The sequence below is a fragment of the Seriola aureovittata genome, chromosome 19, assembly GCF_021018895.1.
Source record: "Seriola aureovittata isolate HTS-2021-v1 ecotype China chromosome 19, ASM2101889v1, whole genome shotgun sequence".
NCBI classification, from domain to species: domain Eukaryota; kingdom Metazoa; phylum Chordata; class Actinopteri; order Carangiformes; family Carangidae; genus Seriola; species Seriola aureovittata.
In genome coordinates this window covers 15893856-15921239 of record NC_079382.1, presented here as the reverse complement: position 1 = coordinate 15921239, position 27384 = coordinate 15893856, and the positions used below count along the sequence as shown (strand labels likewise).

Sequence of the window (27384 nt, the reverse complement as noted above, 5' to 3'; positions counted from 1 at the left end):
GAACCTGACAGTTCTAATCACTGCACTACCGTGCCGCCCCATGTTTAGTCAAAAAATAATAATAAAAAAATGCAAATTTCACATATTAAGTTTATATCATTTATTGCTAAAGAAAAAAGTAAGGATTTTAACAAGTTATTTTAACAACAATAAAAAATTACAATTTCATTTGACAGTGCTCCTTGAATGTTCTGTTACTTTCATCAATAATATCTGCAGACAAATGAGCATACATGAAAAAGAGGGCTGCACCTAATAATTATTCTATATTTAGTATCAGTCAACTGATTAGTTGTTTAGATTTATTGATTAATATAGGGCTCCAACTAAAACTAAAAACTAAAACTATTGTATTTAGTGAAATAAAATCATATTGGATCTTTAAATCAAAAACCACTTTTGTAGTAGGCTACAGACCCCTGAATGCAGCCATGCCACAGACATCCTATTGCTGGTGAATCGGGCGACCCCGCTTCCCAAAACGCGCGCACCCCGAGCTCCAGGCGGGACTTCCTTTCTCTTGCGGATGCAATATCAGGGTGAGCAGGCAGAAAGGGCTTGGTCGGGGTGTCACCGGTCTATCTCTGTGCGCCTCTGGACAGCAGATAACCTGGATGACGACGCTGCAGTTTCTGAAGCCCCGTAGATGAATCTCCTCCTCGGCTATGCTGCCCTGAGAGCGCCGCGAGTACCCGCCCCGCCAAAATGTCTGATGTCAACAAGACTATTCAGAAATGGCACGCCAGTTTTAAGAAAGGCACAGACTTTGACTCGTGGGGACAATTAGTGGAGGCTATAGATGAGTACCAAATGTAAGTTGCATTCAACATGTGTATTCTAGCTCTCCACACAGCTGGTTTATCCTGAGCACATCCTTCTTTTGCGCTCCTCTTTTTTTTTTTTTCTCTTCTAATGAATCTGTCCTTCAGTCTGCAGGGAGGTAACAGCAATGTAGAGGAGACAGTGTGTGCATTGTGGTGCTTCCCAAGAAGTTAGCCTCTGGGCTGTCAGTCAGCGCTCAGAGCAGTAAATAAACCCTACCCATCCATGACGTGATGTGGCAGTTGTTGCGGACGGAGCAGAGCCGCTGTGTGCATGTAGCATCCCAGCTTCATTCAGTCGCCAGTCTGAGTTGAGGGAGAGTCCTTCCATGAGCCTGTCATGGAAAACCATCCCGGGCTGCTGCGTGCAGTAGGTTTCATTATGTGTCATGCAGCGCAGAATCGGGCCAACATCCCTCAGGAGTATTGAGAAATAGTCAGCCACACCCTCTTATTGTTATGGGTGGGTTTCATCTGTTTAGTGAGGAATGTTTCCTGCTTTCAGACAAAATCTGCTGTCTGTTTTTCTTTTTTTTCTTCTTCTACAATTAATTCAAAATGTCATCTGATTTGTCAGCTAATTAATGTTTTATTTAAAATGGTACTAATAACACAATATCTAGGTCCTCACACCTAAACTGCTTGACCGCAAGGGGGCGCAGGGATACATCTTGCAGTCACCTTACTCTAGTTTTACATTACTCTAATTCAGTTTTACATTATACAGCATGCATGCACTTCTAACTATGTTTATTATTTCAGTCTCGCAAGACAACTGCAAAAAGAGGTCCAGTCAACAAATTCGTCAGACTTCACAGAGGAGCAGAAGGTAATAATTACACCCCTTACACCTCCATGGAAAGAGAGGTCAGGTACTTTGCTTAAACTAACAAGTGCTTTTTCTCATCCTGTCTTCTTCCTTATCTTTTTTTGTTTTGTTTGTTTTGTTTGTTTTTTAAGAAAACTTTAGGGAGGATTGCAACATGCCTGGAAATGAGAAGTGGCAGTTTGCAGGTTTGTGTCATTCTATCTGAGCTTGTATCAGAGCCACATCCACAATTTGAGAAATACTGAGGTCAGGAGTCCAAACTCCAGAAAAGAAAAGAACAAAATCCTTTTAATTTATTGAATTTGTATTTATTGTTATCAGAAGCAGTCCATTTTGAATACGCTGACATACCAGAATGTGCTTGAAAAACATCAGGTGTAATTTGTGTATAATTCAGGCTGTTAAAGACCTCAGTGTCATCACTGCTAGCTACAGTGTGGGCATACACTGTTATTGACGGCTCCCAATGTCATTTATTATTCAGAGTATGATTCATGTTTAACAGTTACCTTCTCTCTCCAAGCACAAGTGCTTCTTAAGTCTCTTAAAGATGTACGTTGTTAAACGTGTCCTCTCTCTTCTGTTCTGCAGTGCACACAGTCAAAAGAGGAGTTCAAGTTAGAAGACCTGAAGAAACTGGAAACCAGTAAGGGCATGACTGGGAATTTAGAGTCCCCTTGTTAATATAATAATCCCTGGGTTTTCTGACCGTTTCTCTTACGCTTGACTTTCTCCATTTGTCAACAGTTATTAAAAATATACTCACCTATAACAAAGAGTTTCCTTTTGATGTCCAGCCTGTGCCCTTAAGGTAAATATCCATCACTTTTTTTGATATTTATATGTTTTACAGTATATTTCCCTTTGCACTTACACCTGAGTAGAACCTGTAGGGCTGTAACTAACAATTATCTTCATGATTGTTTAATGTCTTTATTGTTTTGTCCTTCTTTTGATTAATCAATTTATTGTTTAGACTATAAAACTATTAGAAAAGTATGTAAAATGTCCATCACAAGAAGTGCACCCAGAGCCAAAGGTCTCATCTCATCACATTCTTTATTGTGTTCTACCAACAGTCTCAACCACAATCTATTAGCTCTACTTCTATGCTCCTATATTCTAAATCTGCAGCTCACCCATTAAGGGTGATTCAAATAATATGACATGTTATTATTAGTTAGACAAAAGTCACTCTGGTCGGTGCAAATAGACAACAGTTTTGTTTTTAATGGTCACAAGCTAAAAAGTTTGTGAACCTCTGTTCTACGTCCCTCTCTCTCCTGCCACCATGTGCTGAGTTTCTCACAGGAATATTAGATCTAATCTAATCTGGAGACAAAGTGCTTAAACTTTGTGTCTCTCTCTCTCTGTCAGGAAAATCCTTGCTCCAGGCGAAGAGGAGAACCTTGAGCTGGAGGAGGAGGAGGATGCAGCAGCAGGAGCAGGTTCCACAGAGGCTTTCCCCCCGCGAGCCCCTGGTACTGTCGCTTCGCCAGTAACGGCTTACCAAACACATCCCCTGTTTGGGATATTGGCCTGCTTGTGTCATTTTGTCCTGTTTTCTTGAGGGCTGTTTGACTGTGTGTCTTTTTGTTCCTTCTGTCGGTGCTGTGCATGGCTTCGTCGCTCATTCCTGCCTGCCTGCTTCACTTGCAGCTTCGCAAGGTACTGTACGGCTTTACCCAGGAACGGCATCTGAATTTGCTCTTTACTACGTGACAGACATGAAACACACAGTTTGTTGCTGAATTGACAAAAATGTGATTGATTGCATATAAATTTAAAAATTAGATGCTTCTTTTTGACTGTATAGTTAAGTTATGTAGATTTAGATCCCTCTGTTAGGCTTTGATTATTTTCATCAAAAGAGTTTTCTGTATCTCTGTATCTGCTACTGTGCTGGAAAGTAAAAGTTTTTGGGGTTTTTTTAGTTAAACAGCTATTTCTATAGTTATACCTACACTCAAACAGCTGTTTTCAATATCACTAATGAACGTTCAAGCTCAAACTATTATTCTGTTAGTGTTCAGCCACCACAGCTTCATTGAGGATTTGATGTTGCGCCAGTCCCTCAAAGGAGCATGGGTGCTGTACTTTTATCTCAAATACCGAGATACCAATTTAAAGCTGCTCTGATCGATATTTTTCTATTAACAACAGATCAAATAACTACATGTTATGTAAACAGTAGTTGCTCATAGCGACAGACACACACACCCCTCAGCTCCGCGGAGCGAGTTATCAGCTTTCAGCTCATTGTTTTGGTTTCACAGCCCAGAACTGTGCTGTCCCGGTCACTCTCACTGCTCTCTTCAGAGTCGTTCCCTCAAGGTTGACGACTGATATGCTTTAAGCACTGAGAGCTAGTGGAGCAGATGCTAACCAGGGAGTGAAGTGGGAGTTGAGCTCTTTAAAAACGGATTAATTTTTAATATTTAAATGGTAACTTAACACTAAAGCCTGTCATCAAACGATCAAAAGCATGCAGCTAAAAACATCGTCTATTGGTTATTGGTTACTGTTTGGTCCCAGGTGATGTCATCATCTGTTGTTATGGTAACTGTTTAACACCTGTAACCTTTGTCCTTTTCAGGTACCTTGTTGCCACGGTTACCCTCCGAGCCAGGGATGACACTACTTACAATAAAGATTGAAAAAATTGGCTTGAAGGACGCCGGGCAGTGCATCGATCCTTACATGACCATTAGTGTCAAAGGTATTGATCCCATGGTGACCCGACATGTGAAATATGTGACGTCTGTAAGCAGCTTGAGTTTTGGTGAAGTGGTGAGGACCTCCACAGCTGCTGGTTTCAGATTACAGCCGCACCCTTGGCCTCTGCTGTGGTGCTTCCTCTTCTCTCTCTCTCTCTCTCTCTCTCTCTCTCTCTCTCTCTCTCTCTCTCTCTCTCTCTCTCTCTCTCTCTCTTTCTTTTAAAGAAAGTGGACTTCAGAGTTGTGGACTGTCCGTGTTTCTGTGAAATCTTAAAAATCTTGCAAAAAGAAACAAACCTCTTCACAGAGCTTCTCACAGCTGTGTAACATGCCTTTCATGCTCTGTCGCTGTCTCTGCAGATTTAAACGGTGTAGACTTGAACCCAGTGCAGGACACCCCTGTGGCCACCAGGAAGGAGGACACCTACATCCATTTCAGTGTGGACGTAGAGATCCAGAGACATGTGGAGAAATTACCAAAAGGTAATTCCCTATATTCCCGATTCCATAATCTACTTTTGTTGAGTCATCTAATAACCACAAACTGACTAACACAGAGAGAACCAGTGGCCAGATAGTGAGGCTGCCAAGTAGAGTGTGCAACAGGTGGGAGGGGAGGGGTCAGTAAGGGGCCCCAATTGCATGGTTTTTGGCCCAGGGCCGTCCACCAGATCAATCCGGCCACATATTATAAATGTAGCAGAGTAACGTAAAAACACATCTCAACATTAATTTCATCATTTAATGCCAGAAGTATTTTCTGAGATACTAATGCGTAGAAAGTTTTGTTCTGATGTTGTCCTCCAGTATTCACAGTTTAACCAATGCTGTAACTTTCTCCAGGAGCAGCTATCTTCTTTGAATTCAAGCACTACAAACCCAAAAAGAGGTTTACCAGCACAAAATGTTTTGCCTTCATGGAAATGGACGAGATCAAACCCGGACCCATCGTAATTGAACTGTGAGTCAGCTGATGCATGCTTTTTTTTAAAAAGGCGTCTTTCATGTCTAGTGGATCATGAAGCGCGTAATTGTACCTTTTTGAATTTCAGGTACAAGAAACCCACAGACTTCAAGAGGAAGAAACTGCAGCTTCTGACAAAGAAACCACTTTATCTCCATCTTCACCAGACATTACACAAGGACAGCTAAGTCAGAGCACGCCTTGAACTTTGCACCTCCTCTTCCAGTCTCACTTACATCCACATCCAGCAAAATGTGGTGTTCCACCTCATCACATCCAGCAATACTAAATCAAGGCCTTTGCCACCCCCATCCCCCAGTTTTCCAGAGTATATGAAAAAAAAAAAAAAAGGGAACTGAGCCAAACATTAATCACATACCGCCACTTTAGTTTTTCATTTTTATATTCATTGATTTTGTTGTGAAATACATATCCCATCTGCTGCAGGAAACCCTCCTCCAAAAATAATGGTGTTTTGACTAGCTGGAGATCCAGGGTTTTCATATTACAGCAGAGGTATAAAACTGTTAAACCACCTCATCTCGAGTCTTCCTTCTGGCACTGATGTAGGGAAATGGGACACAATGTGAGTTTCCACAGGTGCTTAATTTGAGTTCAATACGTCATAGAGTTGTTGGACATTGAACCTTGGACTGAACTTAAAAATTCAGATAAACATTAAAAGCAACAATAGTTGCCAGAAAATGTGGACTTGTCTGGGGAAGTTAATTCAGAGTTTGTGAAGCCATTCCCTGATTTAAATAACATTCAAACAGTGTCACAGTTTGTTTACTTCATCAAGACACCAAAAGTGCATTCTTGAATTCTACGATATTCCAGGATGGTTTATGGAGTCTCGAGTGTGCTAAAATTATATCCAAATAATAAATCGTTAAATTTAAAAACACTATAACAAAATAGTTAATTAAATAAGCATTTAAATTGTGCATTACAAACAATATAAATTATGTTAAAAAGATTAATTAGAATTACATTTTATTTACTCACTTAAATTGACTTGTAAAATAGAATGACCAAACTAATTTTAAAAAGGTAATTAAATGACACTGTATTATTCCTCTGTCTGCATATCATATCCCAACTCACAGTTTCCATTTTGTGCTTTCTTTAATATTAATCTGCATTAACTGAATTTTTATTTTAAATTTTTTGGCTACTTTGATGATATATTATCACCTCTTCAACTGACATGGCAAAGTTGTTAGCAAAAAGTTATTTATTTACACATCCAGCAAACACAGAGCAGACGTGGAGACGTGCTTCTGTTCCACCTGTAAAATGTAAGTCCAATATTCACACTCTGTTTTGGTCTCCACCAATGTCTGAGAGAGATATCAGAGCTGATTCTCTGTGGCTTTGCTGCTTTGAGTGGCAGCTATCACATTACATGTAGTTATTTGACTCATTGTTAATATAATGATTTGGTTAAAATAGAAATGAATGAAAATTAAATACAAAAAAGTGGTGGCACGCTCCAGACTCCATAAGTGTTTAGTCACAGATGGTACTGGATTCAACAGTCACATTCATAATGTTACATGGTGCAATTATATGTTCAATATAAATAAGGTGTCTTTGACATTCTGCTCTATTAGTTGGCATTTTTAGAGAAATAGTATTTGAAAGTTGTGTTGGCCTTTCTCAACATTTCTTGCTAAATTTGATTTTTAAATGTCAGATTTTCACTCTGAATAACTGTCCCAGCCCAGAATGAATGAGATTATGACCCGGAAGCAATTAGATTTTAATTCTGACAGTTGCTACGCCAGTGTTCATTCTTCAGTATGTATTGAATTTATTACATTTAAATACTGTTGCATAAAGTTTTATAAATGCATAAAGTTTAAAATGGATGCAGCATGATTTGCATGCTGTGAATGTGTATTCTGTAAACAGTGTGAGCCTTTGGTTAAGGCTTAGATATTTAACACCAACTTTTTTCTAAGCAGTTTTTTGATGGATTACAGATGTTTATCACCTGCTAGGAAGTGGTTTTTGATCTAGTGTTACTTTGCAGATGAAATGTTTTATGTATACAGTTATATTTGAATGAAATGCTTACATGGAACTGTGTTTGGAGGATGCATCCTCAACGGTAGTCAAAGGACAGATTTGTGCTGTGTGACTTTTGAAGGATTGTCTTTCGCTTCAATTGTTACCCAGAAAAGCCCACTACTCTTATTTTGAAATTTAACGTCACCCTGTTATAAAGGGCTTTTTCAAAAATGAAGTTGCATGTTACTTTGTGTTTCCATTCTGACTCTGCAGATGTTCTTCACTAAAACATCTACATTGTACTATTTGATTTTAGATTTTATTTTTGTAATGTCTCAATATTCAGGACTGTAAATTAACTGTAAGATACACTAACTGATGAATATACAGTTCACTGTATATATGTATGAAGTGCTACGATGTGGTAGGACTGAGAACTGTTTAGTGTTTTAGTTTTGTTGACAGATTGAGGGGAATTGTATCAAACATTTACAATGCTTTTAATTTCTAATAAACTACAAATGAGGCATTTTGGTGGATGATCTCATTCAGAGTCCCTAAATGATTCTGTCCTGTTATTATATTGTTGCTCTTTTATGGACTCAGCATCACTCCTACATTAACTTAACATATGCATTCAAGGCTTTGACTATGACTTTTGTTTTTCATGCTTTCCAAAAGGCTGTTCAAGTTACTTTATTTCTCAATAGAATATATTCCTTTCTCAAAAAACAATATTTTTCTTTAGCTTAAAGAAGACAATGTCATCTGCCAAGGTTGTTTTACAGCATTTTCATTGATTTCAATGGTTTTTTCTCATCCTTATTAACTAACATTGCTTATACAACATAGGAAATAATTACCATAAAATAAAAATCATAGATAAAAACACCAAACTATATTCCTCAATAAAAAAAACTGTTGGAAAATGTAGTTTTATGTTTTTATTTTATGGGTATTTGTTTCCTATGATCTGCATCCAACATTGATGAATGTGAATCCCCATGATATTATGAATGAATAAATTGAACTTTAAACATTAGGTAGGTTCTGAAATACCATCTCTCAGATGTCTACCTGCACCTCAGCACAGTGGAGATGAATGGAATTTAATATAGTGTTTAAACAATTTAGCACAAGCTTCCCTTCCCATAATCCGTGTCTACTACTCAGGACAATGCACAGACCATACAACACAACTTTTGGAGAAATTAGAAAGGGAACAGTTTGCGTCAATTTGTGTGGATTATCCAGAAGACACTGATTTAGAAGAGATGTTGCCGTTAAATGTTTCAAATGTAATTTTTCAGTTCTGAGCTCTGTAAATGAAATTCCATTCACCTCCATTATCATACAGTGGAAGCAGAACATCTGAGTTATCTCAAAACCTGGACAAATTAAAACAAAACTACCTGCATGGCCAGATACGACTTACGGCAGGTAAGTAAAATGTGTTTTTTTATTTGGGTGAACGAACACCTTGAGCTTCTTTAGTGCATCTTGATTTGGACTTTGAGTAAATTCAGCATCAAACATTGCAGGCACCACACTACACTACACACACACTCCTGAGGCAGTGTGTCCTAATGAAATCGGTGTGATGGACGTGTTCTTGCCTTTTGAGAAAAGCAAGAATCAGACGAGGAGAGCTGAATCTTGTTGAAGCCACATTGTCATGTGTTTTGGACATGGAGACAATTCCAAAAGTACTTGTTTACATTATACAAAAATGTAGTACAGACATGAATTGTATGAGGCAACAAAATGTCAAGTTCTTTCCCTGCCCACTCAAACAGGCACATTAAGCAGGAGAAACGAAATATGGTACATGCAGTTTTTGGGTAAATGAGCATGTCAACATCAACAGTCGTAAAATTAGTGCTTCTATCTGAGTAACAGCACAGATGTATGCCTTATTTTTTCTCAAAATGGAGACCGTAACACACGTTGCAAAGTATCTACAGTGTGTATGACGCATCCTCTGTACGTGAACTGTAACCAGTTGATAACATAACACCGACAACCTTTACATTCTTTATTATTAAAAGTTCTACCAACATAGTAAAATAAGTTATACATCTGGCCATCAAATTACACATTTGCTTTAAAGTTCACTCTAAAGCAACAGCTCTGGGAAAATTATGATATTCTTGAAATGCTAAAAGCTAAACCTCTCTCCTTTTTCTCCTATTTTAAAATAATTTCCACAGGAAATGACATTAAAAAAATTTGCCCCTTAAAAATCACTGCTATAGGTTTTTTTTATTTATTTAATGATCAACACAAATTAAAATTGTCTGGCATATTTATTGCACAATAAGCTGTTTAGAAAAGTGGTAACCCTTTCAACTTATATAGATTTCAGACATATAATTATTGATGGTTTAATTTAAGGATCTTTTTTTTTTTAATAAACATCATTGCAGTTTTTTTTTTTTAATTTTATTTTATAACTGGAAAAATGAAAATAATCATGAGCTATGTTTGGACTGGGTCTGGTTTGTTAATGTGATGGGTTCGGGGTAACAGGGTGTTCAAGTCCTCTGCCGTATCTGGTGGCATTTTAAGGCTTGACCATTGCTGGCCTCGCTGAGTCCTGAGGGGCCTCCTGCTTCACATGCAGGTCCTGCCCGGGGCCGCTGTGAGCTGAGTTGTGGAGGGCATCGGGTGGAGCCTGACCATAAGCATCCCCAGGATGTGTAGGATGGGGTGGGATGCCTGGGGGTAGGTCCATTGGTGGGCTTGTGTGGTCACGTGGACCTGGGAAGCGCATGTCATGAGGGACGGGTGGACGTGGTCCAAGAGGCCCACGGACACCTTCACAAAACAAATGACAGAGGAACTATTACAGATAACATACAGTGGCTGAAAATGATCAAATGAGTCTTTCCTTTTAAGAAAAGCCTGAGCTCAGTATGTGTAGGTCTGCAATGGGATATACTGCTTCCAGTAAATGGCCACAGCCTCACACTCTGAACAAAAGCTTGTGCATTCCTCCACATACTTGGCTTTTACATATTACCAAACTAATTGCTGGTGTTTGAAATGGAAAGATTACGACCCTAAACAATATTAAACTTACTAAAGTTCTGTGAAACAAAGCTGAAGTAACTTTAAAGCAACAATATGTAACTTTCAAGAAATAATAATTTATTCTTCTTAAAAATGAAACACTGAACTAGTATGTGATGAAACACAACCTTGCTCAGTTCAATCCACTCAGGGATTTTACTACTACAGCTTGACTTGGTCTAGTTTGACCACTAGGTCATGGTGTCTAATGTTAACTTTCTGCTGTGTAACTGAAATTCAGTCATTTTACTATATGACTCTTCTCTGGTTGTGCTACTGCTGCAATATGATTTACCATTTACCATCCTGTAACTGTGGCCACAACAGCTGCCGTTCAACAAGAGTTACATAGCAAGTCACTAACTGCACTGCTGCAGTTTGACTGATAGACTAAAGATTAAATCATTGGTGGCTTGTAAGAAGTTCCACCTAAGAAAAAAAATAGTGTTGATGAATGGATTGACCTGATGTAGAATATTGGAGAGATCATCAGCATTTCTTATTTCTACCACTGTCATGACACAACACAACATACGTATTTGTTTGTATATTTTTGTTTAGAAGCAAAAAACAATGATGGTGAGGTAAAAAATAAAAGAGGAGGCTGAACGTACCGTGTGGTGGAGGCATCGGCCCAAAGTGATGAGGCGGAGGGGGACGGAAATGTGGTGGTGGTGGACCCCGAGGATCAATAATATGGCCAGGGCCGGGCCTGGGGTGGAACGCATGTCCGTTGGTGGGTCGAGGTCCAAACTCCCCTCCCATTGGTCCAGGCATAGGCATACCTGGGTGTCCATTAGCTGGCAGTGGAGGCCCGTGAAGAGGAGGAGGTATGTTCGGAGGAAGGGCACCTGGTGGCAGGTGGTAGGGGCCGGGTCGTGGGGGTCTGTAAGGTCCAGGTGGTGGCAGACGGCCGTGGGGTAGTGGGTCATGGGGTCCAGGGCCTGGCGGAGGTCCTTGGACCATGGGGCCAGGTGAGTCCCTGATTGGAGACGCTAGGAAGGATCCAGGTCCCTGACAAAACACGGATGAAGGCAGAAAATCAGAAAATGAGTATGCTGTGCAGTCAGTAGAATTTTCCAGAGTGAGTACTGAAGCATTCAAATTTTAGTCATGCAGTGAGGAGATCCATGAACCACGCAATTTACTCCCAAAGTGCATTTAGCCACGCTCAATCACTTGACCAGTAACCACACACCATGATTCTTTAGATGAAAAAGAAACCCACTTTCACAAATATTTCACTTCTGACACATACTCTTCCACTTTTACAGACCCAAATATTTCCAAATACATGTTTTAACTCAAGCTCAGTCCTGATGAAAAGAATCACCGCTTCTTCTAGTGCTGTGAGAACAGGTGAAAGCACACACTCAGCCCAATAAGTTAAGTCAGTCCCAGTGAAGCAAAATGCCTTCAATCTCTTCCCAAATCTAAATCCAGCTTTTGGGAAAGAGGGGGTGGAGTGCTTGCATACACTTCACACCGAGCACCTGGGCTGGACAGCCTCTATACTCACTGCCTCTGGACTCTCTGTGGAGGCATCAGCCTGAGTCTCTGCTTTAATCTGTGGATCTACTTCCTGTGTCTGTTTTAGAGCAAGGACATACACAGTGGACATGTAGGTAGGAACTCTATGTCTACAGAATAAAGGCGGGAAGCTATCTTAAAAATGTGAATCTGACCTAATTAGAAATTGACTTACAGATGTATCCATGTTGGCGGGTGATGAGCTGCGGGGACCCATCATGTCTGAAAGAAGGAAAAAAAAAAAAGCAGGGTTAAAAGCAACTTAAAAGCTATAATGAAGCTCTTGAGATACAGAGACCACAGGAGACGTACCCATCCCAGGGATGTGTTTGTTTTCAGGGTAACGGCCATGAGGATCTGATGGAGGTCGAGGACCTGAGGGAAGACAAAATGAAGAATGAAAACCATCAGGACTTTGTCTATAGCACTTTTCCAGGGAGGACACAGTTGTAATGAACAAAGAAAGAAGAGACAAAGCATGGCAAAGACTGGTCATCTGTTTTTCATGGAGAAGACGGTAAGAGGAAGAAAGCATCTGGATAAGTTTAAAGCCCCTGATAACTTGGTTTCAAATTTAATTCTTGATTCTTTAATAAACAACAAAATATATATTTTTAAAAAGTCAGCTAATCTGCTTCATCAAGACTGCCTGGGTGTAAGAAGCTGATTGAGAAAATGTTTTCAGGGTCTTTAAAGATGGATAAGGTGAATTTCATTTCAACAGCAAAAGAAAGAAAAATCTTCATCAAAAGGAAATTTTCTGGACAGTTCTGAACAACTAAAAAGATGCTGGGAAGAAAGAAAAGGAAGAACTGAAGGTGAAAGAGCTGAAAGGAACAAAGTCAGGAGTGAAAAACAAGAAAGATTAAAGGAATAGAGGTCGTAGCAGAGGGATGATGTCCAACTGTGGTGAAAATTAAAGAGGGTGAAGTAATCCACGGAGACTCACCATACTGGTCAATTCTTCGCCCCACAGGGGCAGAAGGAGGGCGCCTGGGACCCTCTATCATTAGTGGAGGGGATGGTGCACCCCCACTCACAGGAGAGGGCCCATATGAATCACCTGTTATGACCAAACCATCCATTTACTGAAGGACAAGAAACAGCTCGCAATACATCACAATCGGTGCAAAAAAGAGGTCCTCATGCCCGGCTCTCACAGAGAGTCAAGCACATTGAAATGACAAATGTGCCTCCACAACAAAAATCTGACAATTTGAATCAAATTCTCATTTGGTAAAAATAAAATACAATAAAAAAAATTAAAAAGAAATAAAAAAAAAAAAAGAAGAATTTTATTAGAAAACAGCATCATGTCGCCTGGAGCTCTGCAGGATGAGAACTGTCCATAGAAGAAAACCGCAGGCACAGTGTGGGGTCATTTACCTTGGCGAGGGCCTGCAGGCTGTCCAGAGTTTGGTCTGAAGAGTGGAGCACGGCGCTCATTCAGCTGTGAGGTTAGTACAGCCAGCCTGGGAAGAGGTGAAAAAACAAACAACTCATGGTTATAAATATGAGGCCAGGGAGGAATTATCAAAAAACCCAAAGATAATCTTTTTACAATCATATCAAAAAGAGAAAAATAAGAAATCCTAACATTTCAGAGGCTGTGACCAGTGAATGTTTTGTGTTTGCCAGAGCAAATTAAACTTCTGATATTTCAGTTGAACTTTAACACAACAAAAGCTTCCAACACTCACTTTTCACGGAGCTTTGATGATTCAAGCTTCTCTTGATTCAGAGCTCTCTCTGCATTACGAGCATTCACCTACAGACAAAACAGAGAATTCATTACGATTCTTAGTCTTTCTTTAATATCCACGTGTAGTATTTTTTGGTGTGAATAAACTGTGCGATTCAGTGCTACATACCCAGTTTGAATGAGTTTTGTTTTCCTGTTCTTTTATCTAAAAAACAAAGAAAGGAAAAGAGTCAGAGTTCAGGTTTGAGTAAGATCTTTCTATGCATTCTCATTTCTAAATGAATAAAGTTTACCTGCTCTTTGTAGACTTCCTCTGTCTTCTTCATCTGTTCCTCCATTTCATTAATGCGTTGCCTTAAGACTTTAACCTGCTCCTCTGCCTCAACAGCTTTTCCTCCCACCTCAGACAACATGCTCTCTTTGCTGCGTCGCTCCAGCTCCTCCTTCGTTAATCTCCTGTGAAGCCACAGAAACACACTCACACGGTTCATAAACATCTTTTCTAAGTTTCAAAGACACATGTTTTCATTCGTGAGATGTCTGAATGGATTTTGTTAAAACAGTTTGGCTTATTCTTCACATCATCATTATAGTGAAATTACAGCAGGTTAAATTTACATTGTAAAAAAAAAAGAACATTTATAAACACAAATGTTCTAACACTGGAAATCATAAAAACTATTGTTAACACATTTAAAGTACTAATGAACGACTGCTGCAGGCTTCACTTACTGCTGTAGAGCATTTTCCTTCTGTTGGTACATTTCAACCATGATCTCATTTTTCTGCTGGAGGATCTTGAACTGGTTTTCAACATGGCTCTTTTCGCTTTTTAGGGTTGCAATTGAATGTTCCAGCTCCTGGTGTTGTTCTGTTACAAAATACAACAGCATGTTTAGTGAGAGGGAGGGAGCCGTTTTCAAAAGTTACACAATTATGCAACCTTTAAAGAAACGCAACCAACACACCTTCCAGGGTTTTTCTAGTCTTTTCTTCATTCAGTAGTTTAGACATGAAGCGATCTCGCTCTTCTTCAACTACTGTCAGAGTGGTCTGGACCTGGGAATAAATAATGTAAATGACAACTTTAAAAAACAGAAACATTACTATAGAAGCTGATTAAAACGTTAAAACAGTAAAAGTAATAACATAACATTTGTCTGCCAAGCATTGACTACAGTGAGATTTAATCATAATCTTGACATCTTACCCGGGAAACATCCATCATCTGTTTGATCCTGTTCTTTATGGCTGTCTTCTTATCTATAAAAGACACAGACAGACCATTAAACACTTTAAATAAACATAAGCCCTTCAAAGACAGCTGAATCTATTTACAAATTATTTATTATCTTTCATAAACTAGTGACAAAGCTGGACTTACCAGGTGCTATTTCACCATTGGCTAAAACTTTGGTGTCACCTTTTTGCAGATCGCAAGCATCTAAGTCTGCCAGAAGTTCAGACAGAACCTGCCAGGAAACATTTTTGTGTGAAGTGAGCCAATAATTTAATGGGAGTTATTGGAAGGACTAATAAGTAAAAAAAATAAATAAATAAATAACAGACTGACCTCCACATTGTGATCTTTGAGCACCACAGAGTCCTCCAGCTCTTTCTGGGACTTTTGATAGGTTTTAATCTGCTCACTCAGCTCCTTGTGTTTGTCCTCCCAGCCTTTAATATTAGCTTTAAGCTGTAAGAATTGACAAAATCAGAAGAGTGCCTGAGGAAAACAGTTTGTTTCTAAATTATCCAGTTTCAATCAGCTTTGTTGCCGAGTTTTATCTGAGCCTGACTTCAATTACAAATAACAAAACACATCATGTATCCCTTTGTGAGACATAAAATATAAAAAGACTGTGAAACTGAATTACTTATAATGGATCGAATACTTATTTACAAAATCACACTAACATGTCAATCAAATTAACAGATCTCACTGATCGACCAAATATAAAAAAAAGTCTGCAGGTCATCTCACCGTTTTGTTCTCTTCTTTTAGAGCTGTATACTCTTTCTCGAGACATTTGTGCTGAACATTTCGGGCGTCTTCACGAATCTTCGCTTCGTCCAGGAGAACAGTAGTCTGTGTAAAAAAAACAGGTTATTAGACGCAATGAAACTAAAAGCTTAATAAAAAAAAAATTGTAATAAAAAAGTCACAATAAAAGTTTTGCAATGTGGAAAACAGTGTGTAAAGATTTGTACTTTTGAATGTGCTTCCTGAATCTTTTTTCTGCTGAGCTGTAGCTTCTCATTTGACTTCTCCAATTTCTCAATCTGTTAAAAGAAACAATTAAACATCATGAATCTCAGAACACGGTTCAAGTAATAACAGGAAGGAAAAAACAAGCTAAACAATTACCCTGGTTTCATATGCCGCAGAGTTTGCCCGCTCTCCTTCAAGTAGTTTCACATATGTGTTCTTTTCCTCAACCATCTGCTCATTTCGTGATTGGGCCTCCAAAACCTTGTTCTGCAAAGTAGGTAATGACAGAAACTTCACTGAGAGTCCATAACAAATGAGGGGCCATTTTACTTACTGTCTAAATGACACACAACATCCATAATCCATTTACAGATAAAGCAGGTGCACTTCCTCATTCTTAAAACCTAATTTTAAAATAAAAACAAGCAGCACAGCACAAGCAAATACAGAAAATCAAAAACAAAATCCTTAATTAACTTAGTGCTTACCTCTAGGTCCTGTATCCTTTTCACTGTACAACTAACTGTTTCCTTTGACTGCTTTTGATTTTCCTTTAGCTGCTCAGTCTTTAAGAGGAAGAAGAAGAAAAAAACAATTAAAAAGAGCCGGAAATAATAATATTAGCTCATAGATATTTGATCTAATTTTTCTTGTAGCTCACCTGCTTCTGGAGTTCAGACATCTTTGTGAGAGTATCGTTCTTTTCTTTTTTGAGTGCCTCGATTTGCTCAGTGAGCCTTTTTTCATCCACTGTTTCCACAAAGGTGAGACAAAAAGCACAACATCAGTTAGGTTTTACACATTTGCATTTTGTGCATATAATGTGGGAAGAAATATAAGTAAAAACTTACCAAGATATTCTCTCTTCTTTACCTAAACAAATTCAGAAAATAAATAAGTAAACATCAGTTTGATGTCTTATCAACATGGTTTAAATTTATTGTTATTTTGTTAATATTGTTATATTATGTCGTGGAAAATTGCATTAATATTGTACAGCAGTTATATTTAAGAAAAATATTACATGATGTCGAACTCAGTCAATAGGCAGTTAAACCCAGGAGGAAAAAAGTAACTAAACCAGATTAAAAGCTAATTAAATCTAAAATAATACAAATACTACTAATATTTTTTCTTTATTCTTGGCAAATCATAACACAGAATTTGAACACAGATGAGAGCAGCAATATCACAACACTTACTACCAACACGGTCTTCCAGAAGAAGAGGGTGAAGGTCAGTACTCCAACAAAAGCAGTGATGGCAACCGCTTCCCAAGGACAGCCATACAAGGTTTCCCCAGGCTTCCATTCTTCTGGCAGGAGTGAAATCATCTGAAGATACAGAACCACAACCACAATGTTGTCAGGAGGAATGAAAAAGGCTGGTTAAAAGTATCTAATGCGAAAAATACTTAAAATAATTAATGCACAGTTTTATGTCAAATAAATAAAATGCCATGATTAAAATGTAAAATAAAATTGTGATAAGACTTAGAATAGAAACAGGAGGCAAGAAAATATTTGCCTCCTGTTTCCATATGGGAGAGTGTTTCAAAACCTTTGACTGGTACTGTATGATAATTTCAACTATAAAAATAAGAGACTGCAGAAACTCAACAGACTCACACTGACTTGCAATATTTACATATACCCCTAGACTGAGATAAAGTGTATTCATTAACCAAAATCCTAATGAATGATCTGCTACTCTGTTCACACCACTGAGAAGAAAGGTTACCAATATATCAGGGCATTACCATAAAATAAACAACAATAAAACCAAGCAGTGCATGCATAAAGCAATGTCTTTATACCACAACCAGGAATGTTGAATTCTAGGTTTATTAACAATAAACTCAAGAGCAGCAGAAAAAAAGGGCAGAAGTTGCAAAACTAATCAGCTCTTTCACAAGTTTCCTGCAATTGCCACACTCATTCCTACACCAAAATTATAAGGGTTGCAGCTAAAGTGTTTCAGCAAGGCAGGAAACCAATTACTGCACCTGCTACCTCCAAATTCAGACACCTACAATTTACAACTAAAATCCAGATATGGTTTATTTTACAGTTTAATTAATCACTATACAAAGGACTTAAGTATTTAAAACTCATATTAATCACCAAAGTGGACCTTTTTTTTTCTTTTTTTACCACTACAGCACTGGTGACGGTTTTCACTGCCATTCAGTCATGGGCTCTGTGTATCGCTCCAACTACAAAGAAACCTTTGAACTGAGCATGTGGCAGTTCAGACAGGAACAAACACAAACGCTGTGGCGCTGATGATATGCAGGAATAACAAATAAATTAATACACCACATTGCCTGAAGGGATTAACACGTTCTCTTTAGCCTTTTCAGCCAAATGCACTTCAAAAGTCTACCTGTTCAGTATGGCAATGCACAAAGGCAGGACTGTAACCATACTACCTTTGAAGGCATTAAACTGTAATCTACAATCAAGATAGAAAAGACCATTTTGGAAGTAGGAGAACTTGTGTCAACAATCAGTCCGTATTAACAGTTTAAGTCACTGTGTCATTAACACGTCAGCAGGCCATGGTAGCATGATAAATACTTGACATAGGGTGTCAGACAAGCTCACTTTTTCACTTACATGTTGCAGCTCCTTTAGAAAAAACATGTAAACATGCTCCGGCTCCATTATAGGTCGGGTCAACGTATCACTCTCCATGCCAGTGTTTGAAACAAAAACGGAACTAGCACAAGAAACGTTATGCTAGTTTGACAGATTGTTAGCTAGCGTGCTAGCACGTTAGCTACCCTCAAAGTGAGCCACCGTTAAGATTACGTTTGCCGTTAAATCCCTACAGTGTCTGAAAAATAAACAACACGTCGACACGTTTGACTGTCGAGACAGGAGGTAGATATAACTTGGCAACAACAGCCGGCTAACCGTAATTACAGATGAGTCGTCGAATCCCATTCACTGCCAAAAAAACAACAACCAACAAGCTGGAGACCTTAGCTAAACTGGCGGGTTAAATATGGACAAGAGTTAAACGGTTAAAACGGTAAATTAATTTTAAAGCACTGAGTCTATTTTACTTCTATGTTTTATGATAATTATCTGCCTTTCCATGCCGAAATAAGGCTAGTCGATTGTGCTAGTAGCCAGCTCAGCACCGGCTGTGTTGAACTTCAGCCTACAGTCAACAAGACAGGGGGGAGGTCCGTGGGACGTTCAGGTGACAACGGTAATACGAACTTTCTCCGATACAGAAATTCAATTTGAAATCTCATACTTGAATTTATGTCATCTGTGCTCTGAAACGCTTTAAAAAGAATACAAGGACAGCACTGTGTGACACCCACTGTTGCAGAAGCATATGTAAGGCCAATAAAGGGAGGCTTGTAATGTATTATTTTGCTTCATTACTTGTGATCATTTCTACTTTTAAGAAAAATAATACTTAAAAACAGTAATTATTACACCACCAAATTTTTGGAAATTTTCAAAGCATTCCATGATAAACAACTATATAGCATGTCAGAGAGTCTTTGATGGTCAGCAACTGATGGTAAGGAACTAAGTAGGCCCGGATCAAGCAGGTGATGTTTGGACAAATGACATGCAGCAATGATGACCTTATTTTGTTCAAAATCAGTATCCTATTGATGTGGCCATGAAAAAAGTGATGAGTAATGATGCAGCAGAGACAGACTCTGCCACACACACAAGTGATTACTGCACAAATAGCATGTGAAGTTAAATTAGTTAAATTATCCTTATATTTTTTTGCAAAATAATTTAGTTTCCTTATCTTCCGTGGCTCTGTAGTGGTCCCCTGCCTGGTGGGTGGGGACCACTAGTTTAAGTTATGGTTGAAGTCACAAAATAATGAGTCAATGTTTACAAAAGTTAATAAGCATTCTTCTGCATTATTGATTTCATGGACTGAAATGTTTCAAATATAACATAAACAACACAGGTAACAAAAACAACGAAGCTGACGAAGCTAATGTGTGGATTGTAGAGTGTATACCATAGCTTACAATTCTTAGACTTACCACAGTGGTCCACTCTGAAATTTTACTGTTGGTGATAGAGAGGATGCAGCCCATGTAAACAATTCCAGTTGACAATAATCCCACTTCTTCTTCGTGAATTTCAGACACTGGTTCCAATGGATCCAAAGATCCTGGGGAAGCGAGAATGACCTATTACTCAATTTGTGTATGTTGGACAAAGGGAAAATTCTCCTTTGAGGTTTGACACCTCATGCATTAAGAATAGTTAAATATATTAAATAGTTCAATATAATCCTGTGATTATGAAAAAATTCTCCCAAAACCAGAAAGTGAAGACAGAACCAAACAAGACTCATCTATGACTTTAACATAATAAAACCTCAGACAGCTTAACAACTGATTTGCTGACCATAGGAATTAACTTTTGAACCTAATTGTGTTATATTTTACTATAGTACAAGTCCAACATGCTCAAAACAGGTTTACATCATTATGCCACAAATAGTGAGGAGTCTTGAATAGAGGTGTCCAATTCTAAGATGAGGGTTTGGAAAAAAAAAAAAGATTCCTTGTTTTAAACAAATAAATAAAATAAATAAATTCTTCAGTCATGCCATCTACATTACCAACCTGAGGGCGAGTGCTCCACTTCGACACCAAGGCCCATGTCTAAAGGATTTTCCAGAGTGGCTTGTGGGACCTTCTGCATCTCATTTGATGCGCTGAATCCCGGCAGATTGTCTTTGTTTTTATTGAAGTGTCCACCATCCTCCTCAACGCTGACATCTGGTCCACTGTGCACATCATCCACAACTATCTGCTCCTTTTCAGTCTCTGCTGGCCTTTCCTCATGACCTGTTACTGTGACGTTGCCTTCACTCTCAGTCTCAGGGACAATGTCAGCTTTGTCTTCTTCAACAATGTGAGGCATTTCTTCTTTAGTATTCAATTCATGTTCATCTAGAGTGAAAACATTGAAAAACACAATCTCGTTATTCAGGGGAGCGGTTTTGCACATGCATTGTAAACATCCTGGTTACAAAAGAATTTATTTGTGGAAGGAGAGTTATTGTTTTTTAGGATGAGAGGTGTTTCCTTGTTTACATTCACACTTAAGGATTACAGTGACAACAGGCGTGGTCTACTGCTTTGTCAAAAGGCTGGTATTTGCCAAGATGGAGGTCAGTGCGGTTCTCCTTAAAGTGAGACAGACATTGAAATACAAGGTGAGCAGTATTAGTACCTGAACAATCACCTGGAGCCAAACTATTCTAAATATAATCTGTAATTGGGCTGTACACCTCATGACATCTAGGGATGTACTGATCTGACTTTATCATTCCTGATATCAATTCCAATACCCCAGCTCAGGGTATGTAAAAAGAGATCCCAGATACCACTCTGTTTTTTTCCCCCAAATTTAATATCAGGATGATATTAATGTAGGGCAAAATGAAACCAAAGAAGAAGCTGGTGGCCCACCATAATTTTAGTAATGTAACACAGCAGAAACACTGAATTTTATGACACGGATGATAAAAAGCATTTAAGCTTTGAACTGTCATGTCTTCCCGATACCAAATCAATGTGATAAGGCGGTATCACCGTATTGAGTTGTTTCATCCCTAATGACACCTGCAAATAAAGATTTTCTACGTGATAATTACAGACATAGAAAGTCATCTTTCAGTGTGTAAACTAGGCACTGTTCACACTCTGTCTTAGGTGGTCCAATTACAAGTGCAGGTCAGATGTCAGGCAAAGCACACTGAGGATAGAGTTGTATCAATTAGCTGAAGTTGCATACTAGCTACCAAACTAATAGTCCACATGTTCGACTTTACAGAGTGCACAGAACCTGAAAAAACACAGTTGAATAGATTATGCCAAACAAGTAGGACAAGATTACCATAGTCAAAAAGGATGAGGTATCAAATAGCCAGTGCAATCAACTTGTCTGGCTGTACGGGCCCAGCATAAATGTGTATCTTGTCCTTCTAGCAGAGGCTGCAATTCACTGTTGGCAGGGAAGTGAAATTCTACCACCAATGGTCACTGAGGACACTTTCAGCTGCCAGGTGTGAACTGCAATCCCTTTTAACTGGATGAGGACACATTCTGAATGTATCTGGAAACAAGATACTGATGTGAACAGGGCCTGAAAGGTCACTTCATTCAATATCTGCTGTGGCGCAATACTAAATTCATACGCGATGGATTATAAGCAGATGCACTATACCTGTCTATACTATACTCTATACCTACCTGTATATAAAATAGCTGTCTGTGAAAGGCCCATATTAATTGTTGAAATAGGATATGCACAGGTAAATCAGTCTGACTGCTATCACAGGATCAACATCTCTATACGAGATATTGAATGAATGAATCAAAACAATGAAATCCAAACCTACCCTGGTCAATATCTGATGCTTCCTCTCTTGCTAAAGGTGTGCTGTCACTGGCTGTTGAATACTTCTGACGCAGGCTGAATGCAAGCTCCTGGAAGTCATCCAGTATTTCAGTCTCCTCATCCAAACTACTTGTGTCCATATGTTGGTCAAAATCTTGTTTTTTGCTACGGCTATCCAGCATTCTCTCGATCTCATCCAAGATCGTGTTTTCAGAGGCTTCCAGGATGCCCTCGAGGGCATTTTCAATGTCTTGCGTGGAGCTTTCTAGTGACAGACGGGTAGCCTGCAACTCGATGTCCAGATCAGAGAACATGGCCTCCACTTTGAAGAGATTTTTGAGACCCAGAAACCTTTGGATCCGCTCCATGTTTTCCTCTGTGAAGTGTTCTCGCAGCACAGTCAGTCTCATCACACTATCACTGTATTCTGGCTCTAGAGTCGAGGCAGTGGGAGTTTCAGTTTCAAGTGAGGGTTTGTCAAAGTCTGTGTTATCTGCTTGAGAAATTGAAAGTGCATTTTCGTCTTCAAGTAATTCCTCTTTCTCCTCATTTTTTTCTTCCTCCAGCTCTGCATCTTTCTCATCTTCGCTCTCCTCTTTACGTGGTTCCTCGTGAACGTCTGGTTCCTCGACAGATAAATCCGGTTGACTGATATTCTCAGAATCTGTCATTAAATGATCATGGATCTGATTAGGCAAGCTGTCGTCTACTTTCTTTTTAACATCTTGGACATCTAACTCCCTCAATTGCTTCTCTTCAGTGGGCAGGTCCTGATGTTTTTCAGTTTTGGTACTGACTAATTCTCGATCGGACACTGTCTCGTTTTCTTCCAAACCCTTTCTACGCTCCATCGCAATGTTACCGTCCTGTATGATTGCATTATCATCATTGACCTCTGAATCTTTGTACACCTCCTTCCCCTCCTCTTCTTTGCGCTTCATGGGTTCCTTTGTTGTCTTAATAGATGACTTTTCAAAAGTATCCTCCAGATCCACTGACATTGTACTTGATTCTGTTTGGTGGTGTCTCAGTGGTGTATCGTCTTTAGGTTTTAATGTTTCATTCCAAGCATCCTCATGTCTGACCACTCCATCCCTCTCATTATCACGATCAAACAAAAGTCTCTCAGAATCACTGACTGTTTCTTTATTATCTGTTTGTTCAGAGCTGGAATCAGGAGAATCTAGAAAAGCATGTTCTATGTTTTCTGGCTCTTTTGGAGATTCTGTTGTTAGTGGTTGTTCTACATCTTTCACTGCATCCTCAAAATTTTGAGGGGGTTTTGCAGCAGCTTCTTCTTCCTCATCCTCATCATCATCATCTTCTTCATCTGAACTCAAATCTTGTGCTGTAGTCTCCCCCCCAGTGACAACTGAAAAAACTGCATCTCCAATTGATGTCCACATGTTTTTCTCCTCTGCAGCCTGTGGTTGATCATCATGTGTTGCCGGAGGAGTTTCCTGCTGTTTGAGGGAATCAGATGCCGGAGAGTTCACAGCTTCTTCAGAGAAAGACAATAGCGGAATTTTTTCTGTAACATCAATGTGGTCTTCATGCTGATTTTCCACATCTTCGCTTTCCTCCTCTTGATACGGTGTAACATTCTTGGTGATTTCATCATCAGTAGTGACAGCATCAAAAGTTGTTCCAAGCGTAGTCTTCAACTCTGGGATTTGTACTCCTTCAGAAACCGAAACTGGTTCTTTCTCTGAAGCAAACTCATCTTTGGACACAGATTCCACTTCAGATTTTTTAGGTGTATCTTTGGTTTCACTCCTCTCTGACCCAACAATTTCAACAGACCCTACTGTGTTTTTTTGCTCAATTTCTTCAGCTCTTTCAGTAACATCAAGTGTAGCTGCTGTATCAGACTCTACTACTTTTGTAAAAGGCGATTCAGTTGCCACATCAACCTCAGGTAAAGAGGCACTTTCATCATCGGGGACTTTATCAAGATCCTCTGAGTAATCTTGATGCTCAGTTTGTTTTTCACTGTCAGTGACTTCTTCTTCAAATGGCTGTGGTTCTTTCTCAGTTTCCTCTGCCATTTGTATTTGATCAGACGTTCCCTTATCTTCACTGTCATTTTCCTCCGCTGAAGAGCCTAACAGAAAATCTATGTCGTAATTGTCAAACTTATCAAATCCAGTGTCAAAACAGACAAAATCTGTTTCCTGAAAAGATGACAAAAAAATGCAATTACAAAAAAATATTCATAAGAATTTATAAATGTTATTATGTTGATAGTTTGAAAGCTCCATTGAATTTTAGACTGCATTCTTACATGTCAAATTGATTCAATTAGTCAGCAAAATATTTTCATACCTCTGCTGGAACTTCAAGCTCTTTATCAGTATAACGGTGGTTAACTGCAAGAAGATCCTTTGGGAAATAGCCAAAGTGACTTCCAACCTATAGACAAAAACAAGAAGAGAATATGTTGAGGATTACACCAACATATGCCAACCCAGATGTTATGCAGAACTGAATAACTACTTATACTTACACTTCCAGCCCACAGGTCAGTCCTTTTACCTGCCAGCTTGTAGTATACATAGATAGTTTCTGATGTCTTAAATGACAAGAACCGACAATCTGGTCCTGAGAAATCTTTCACTGCTTTTCCTCGACACAGAAGCACTGAGAAAGCAGAATATCAGGAATTAGAGTTGTTTCAAAACAGGTAAGCTTTTGATAATGTTATTTTTCACATGTTGCTTAATTCGAGATACTGGAAGCTACTTTTCTCAGATGCATTGTGACAATTTTTTAGGCTTGCAACTAATTTAGTTATTTTCTCTATTGTTCTGTTAAGCATTTCCATTTATCATCAGAAAACAGAAAATAGCTGAACACAATTTCAAAAAGTTGACATACTCTGGTATCTATTTGTCCAAGCAAGTCGAAAACCAAAAATAAACTTGGCTTAAAGTAATAGAGGATTAATAAAGCACATATTCACTTTTGCAACTCTTTCTTAAAAAATGACTGAAACAATCTATTATTTACCCGAATAACTTTCTGTCAATGGATAAATAGTTTCAGCTCTACATTACTGCCATTTTAACAAAGCACGCAACACGAAAAGAAACTGAAACTGACGCAACTAAAGGAGATGGGAATCTAGAAAAAGGTTCACTATCTGCATTGTCTGCATGACATTTCACTGTTGGAATTAAAACTTAAAATCTCATGGTTCTAGTTATGTCTTTAATCTCAGGTTTTGGTTTGAACACAATTTCCAAAGTTTTTCTCTAATTAGAAACTGATCTGGACTGGAGTTAACGGATCGACTTGAGCCTTTCTCGCTGACTGTGTTGCTTTGCTTCATGTGTTAATGTGACCCTTATTGTTCTATGACTCAAAATAAAGTTCCCTGATAATGTGAGACCAGTATGATCATTTCTTACCACCCAATACAGCCTTATGGGTCGTGGTAAACACTTCGGTGACATTATCAGGTTATTACAACTGTAACAGCACAGTCAGGCTTGAACTATATTGGTTTAAATCGTATGCAAACTGGAATGGAAAAGACAATCTGTGCTTAAAGTTACAGTTTATTTGAATTCTCTGTCAGTACGTCGTTTCATGAGTTGGCTAAGACAGTAACACAGTCTTTATATACTCGGTGCCAAGTAACGTTGTCAACATGATGACATATTAAAAAAACAAAGCTAATGTGGCTAACAATAGAGCTGGCACGGCTTGTACTCTGTTTGCTCATGTTAACTATTGTTTGACCAGGTGCTACATGTAAAATAGCACAGCTTTTGCTCAAGCCGGCCAGTGGCTAATTAGCTGCTAACATTAGCATCCACTATCCACCTAGCTAGGCAGGCCCGAGCTGCCAGGCAACCGTCCAACACAGGCTGCGTCTAAGCGAATAACCTTCTCAAGCTAACGACTAACGTTAACACTGGCTCGCCTTGATTTACATGAGCAGCACACAGCTACACAGCATCACAACATCCACAGTAGGTTATCCAGGTCGCAAATATCGACTGGCAACAGGTCAAGAGATAAGGCGCAGTTTATTGCTAGCGGTAGTATCTGGATGAGGGGGGGGGGATGCATCCTTGAAGTCCTGATGAGCGACAGTTACAACAAACCAGAAAACTTACTGCTACACTCCTGATCGGCGCATCTTTTAAAGTCGGAAAACCTTCTCTCCAAGGCTGCAGTTGCAATAAAATTTAATAAAAGTAATAAAAAGCCTTGTCGGTAAAAGTGTTTTGCTGCCATGCTGGCAGTTTTGTTGACGGTCTCGATTCGGCTGCTGGAGCATGAGCACTGGGCTGGAGGAGCCGACACGTCAGCACATCCAGATCCGGCTGGGTGTAGGCACGGAGAGGTTTTTACAGGATGTTGGGTCTGGTTGGGATTTGCTGCTTCAGGTGAAAGAGGGAAACAACCTCGAATAGATGCGGTGATAAGAGAGAGACAGAGAGAGAGATTGCACAAGCATCTGGCCTCATCATTTTCTATGTGCAATTTCTTCCATAGATATCCATTACAGAAAGGACATCTACATTATGATTTTGATTAAAATACTACAGAGACTGAAAACCAGCTGTTCCCAGATCTGTATTGCATCTGGTTCAGATCCATACTGGATCCGTACCGGACTTGAGTCAGATCTGGGCAAGTCTGCTCTTTTCGTATGCGTTTGGCTTCAATATGGATTTTATAATTAGTCAATATTACTACTGAATCAAAGGGTAGTAGCATACATTTCTTGACTTTTCAAGCTTCTTCACATATTCATTATGAGGAAATAAAATGTATTTTGTTTTCCTAAGCCACTAATACTCAAATATGATGAGTAAATATAGGAAAATGTTTCTGTTTGTTATGTTTTAACATGAAACCAATGAATAAAAAAAAGTTTAAAGTAATGATTTACGTGTATGTAGCAATAAAGGATTACTGTACCAAACATTATTGTTTAGTAGCCAGTAGACAAGTAGACAAGTACAAAATTAAGAAAATGTATTTTGCATATAAATGAACAATGCAAAACAGCCACGGAATCTTTTAACATTTCTGTAATTTTTTCATCAGAAGTCAAATGAGAGTTCATATAAATAAAAACACTTCACATATTTACTGAG

At 38.8% G+C, this 27384-nt stretch overlaps 2 protein-coding genes across 6 annotated transcripts; one reads left to right on the top strand and one right to left on the bottom strand.

Moving 5' to 3' along the window:
• Positions 1–182: 182 nt before the first annotated feature.
• Positions 183–7894, top strand: aida (axin interactor, dorsalization associated). 2 transcript variants are annotated; one of them, XM_056404586.1, is made up of 11 exons: positions 183–812; positions 1584–1650; positions 1782–1835; positions 2242–2296; positions 2398–2461; positions 3028–3131; positions 3310–3318; positions 4247–4369; positions 4728–4850; positions 5211–5328; positions 5420–7894. In XM_056404586.1, the coding sequence occupies exons 1-11, from the start codon at positions 706–708 to the stop codon at positions 5517–5519; spliced, it is 924 nt and encodes a 307-aa protein (XP_056260561.1). In that variant the 5' UTR covers positions 183–705; the 3' UTR covers positions 5520–7894. The 2 variants fall into 2 exon arrangements, with proteins under 2 accessions (XP_056260561.1, XP_056260562.1); XM_056404587.1 differs by lacking the exon at positions 3310–3318 and having other exon boundaries at positions 185–812.
• A 382-nt stretch (positions 7895–8276) lies between these two features.
• On the bottom strand, positions 8277–26614 carry mia3 (MIA SH3 domain ER export factor 3). Of its 4 annotated transcripts, XM_056404584.1 has the most exons (28): positions 26395–26614; positions 24777–24910; positions 24596–24682; positions 22272–24444; positions 20488–20817; positions 19897–20027; positions 17066–17197; positions 16715–16736; positions 16525–16613; positions 16352–16429; positions 16020–16130; positions 15863–15934; positions 15636–15740; positions 15225–15347; positions 15036–15123; positions 14862–14914; positions 14620–14710; positions 14384–14522; positions 13945–14107; positions 13821–13856; positions 13650–13717; positions 13336–13421; positions 12899–13012; positions 12262–12324; positions 12125–12171; positions 11939–12007; positions 11034–11433; positions 8277–10164 (listed from the first exon to the last, which is right to left on the bottom strand). In XM_056404584.1, exons 1-28 carry the CDS (start codon positions 26513–26515, stop codon positions 9911–9913), a joined length of 5379 nt encoding a protein of 1792 aa, XP_056260559.1. In that variant the 5' UTR covers positions 26516–26614; the 3' UTR covers positions 8277–9910. The 4 variants fall into 4 exon arrangements, with proteins under 4 accessions (XP_056260559.1, XP_056260557.1, XP_056260556.1 ...); XM_056404582.1 differs by lacking the exon at positions 12899–13012 and having other exon boundaries at positions 26395–26605; XM_056404581.1 differs by lacking the exon at positions 11939–12007 and having other exon boundaries at positions 26395–26602.
• Between the last annotated feature and the right edge of the window lie 770 nt (positions 26615–27384).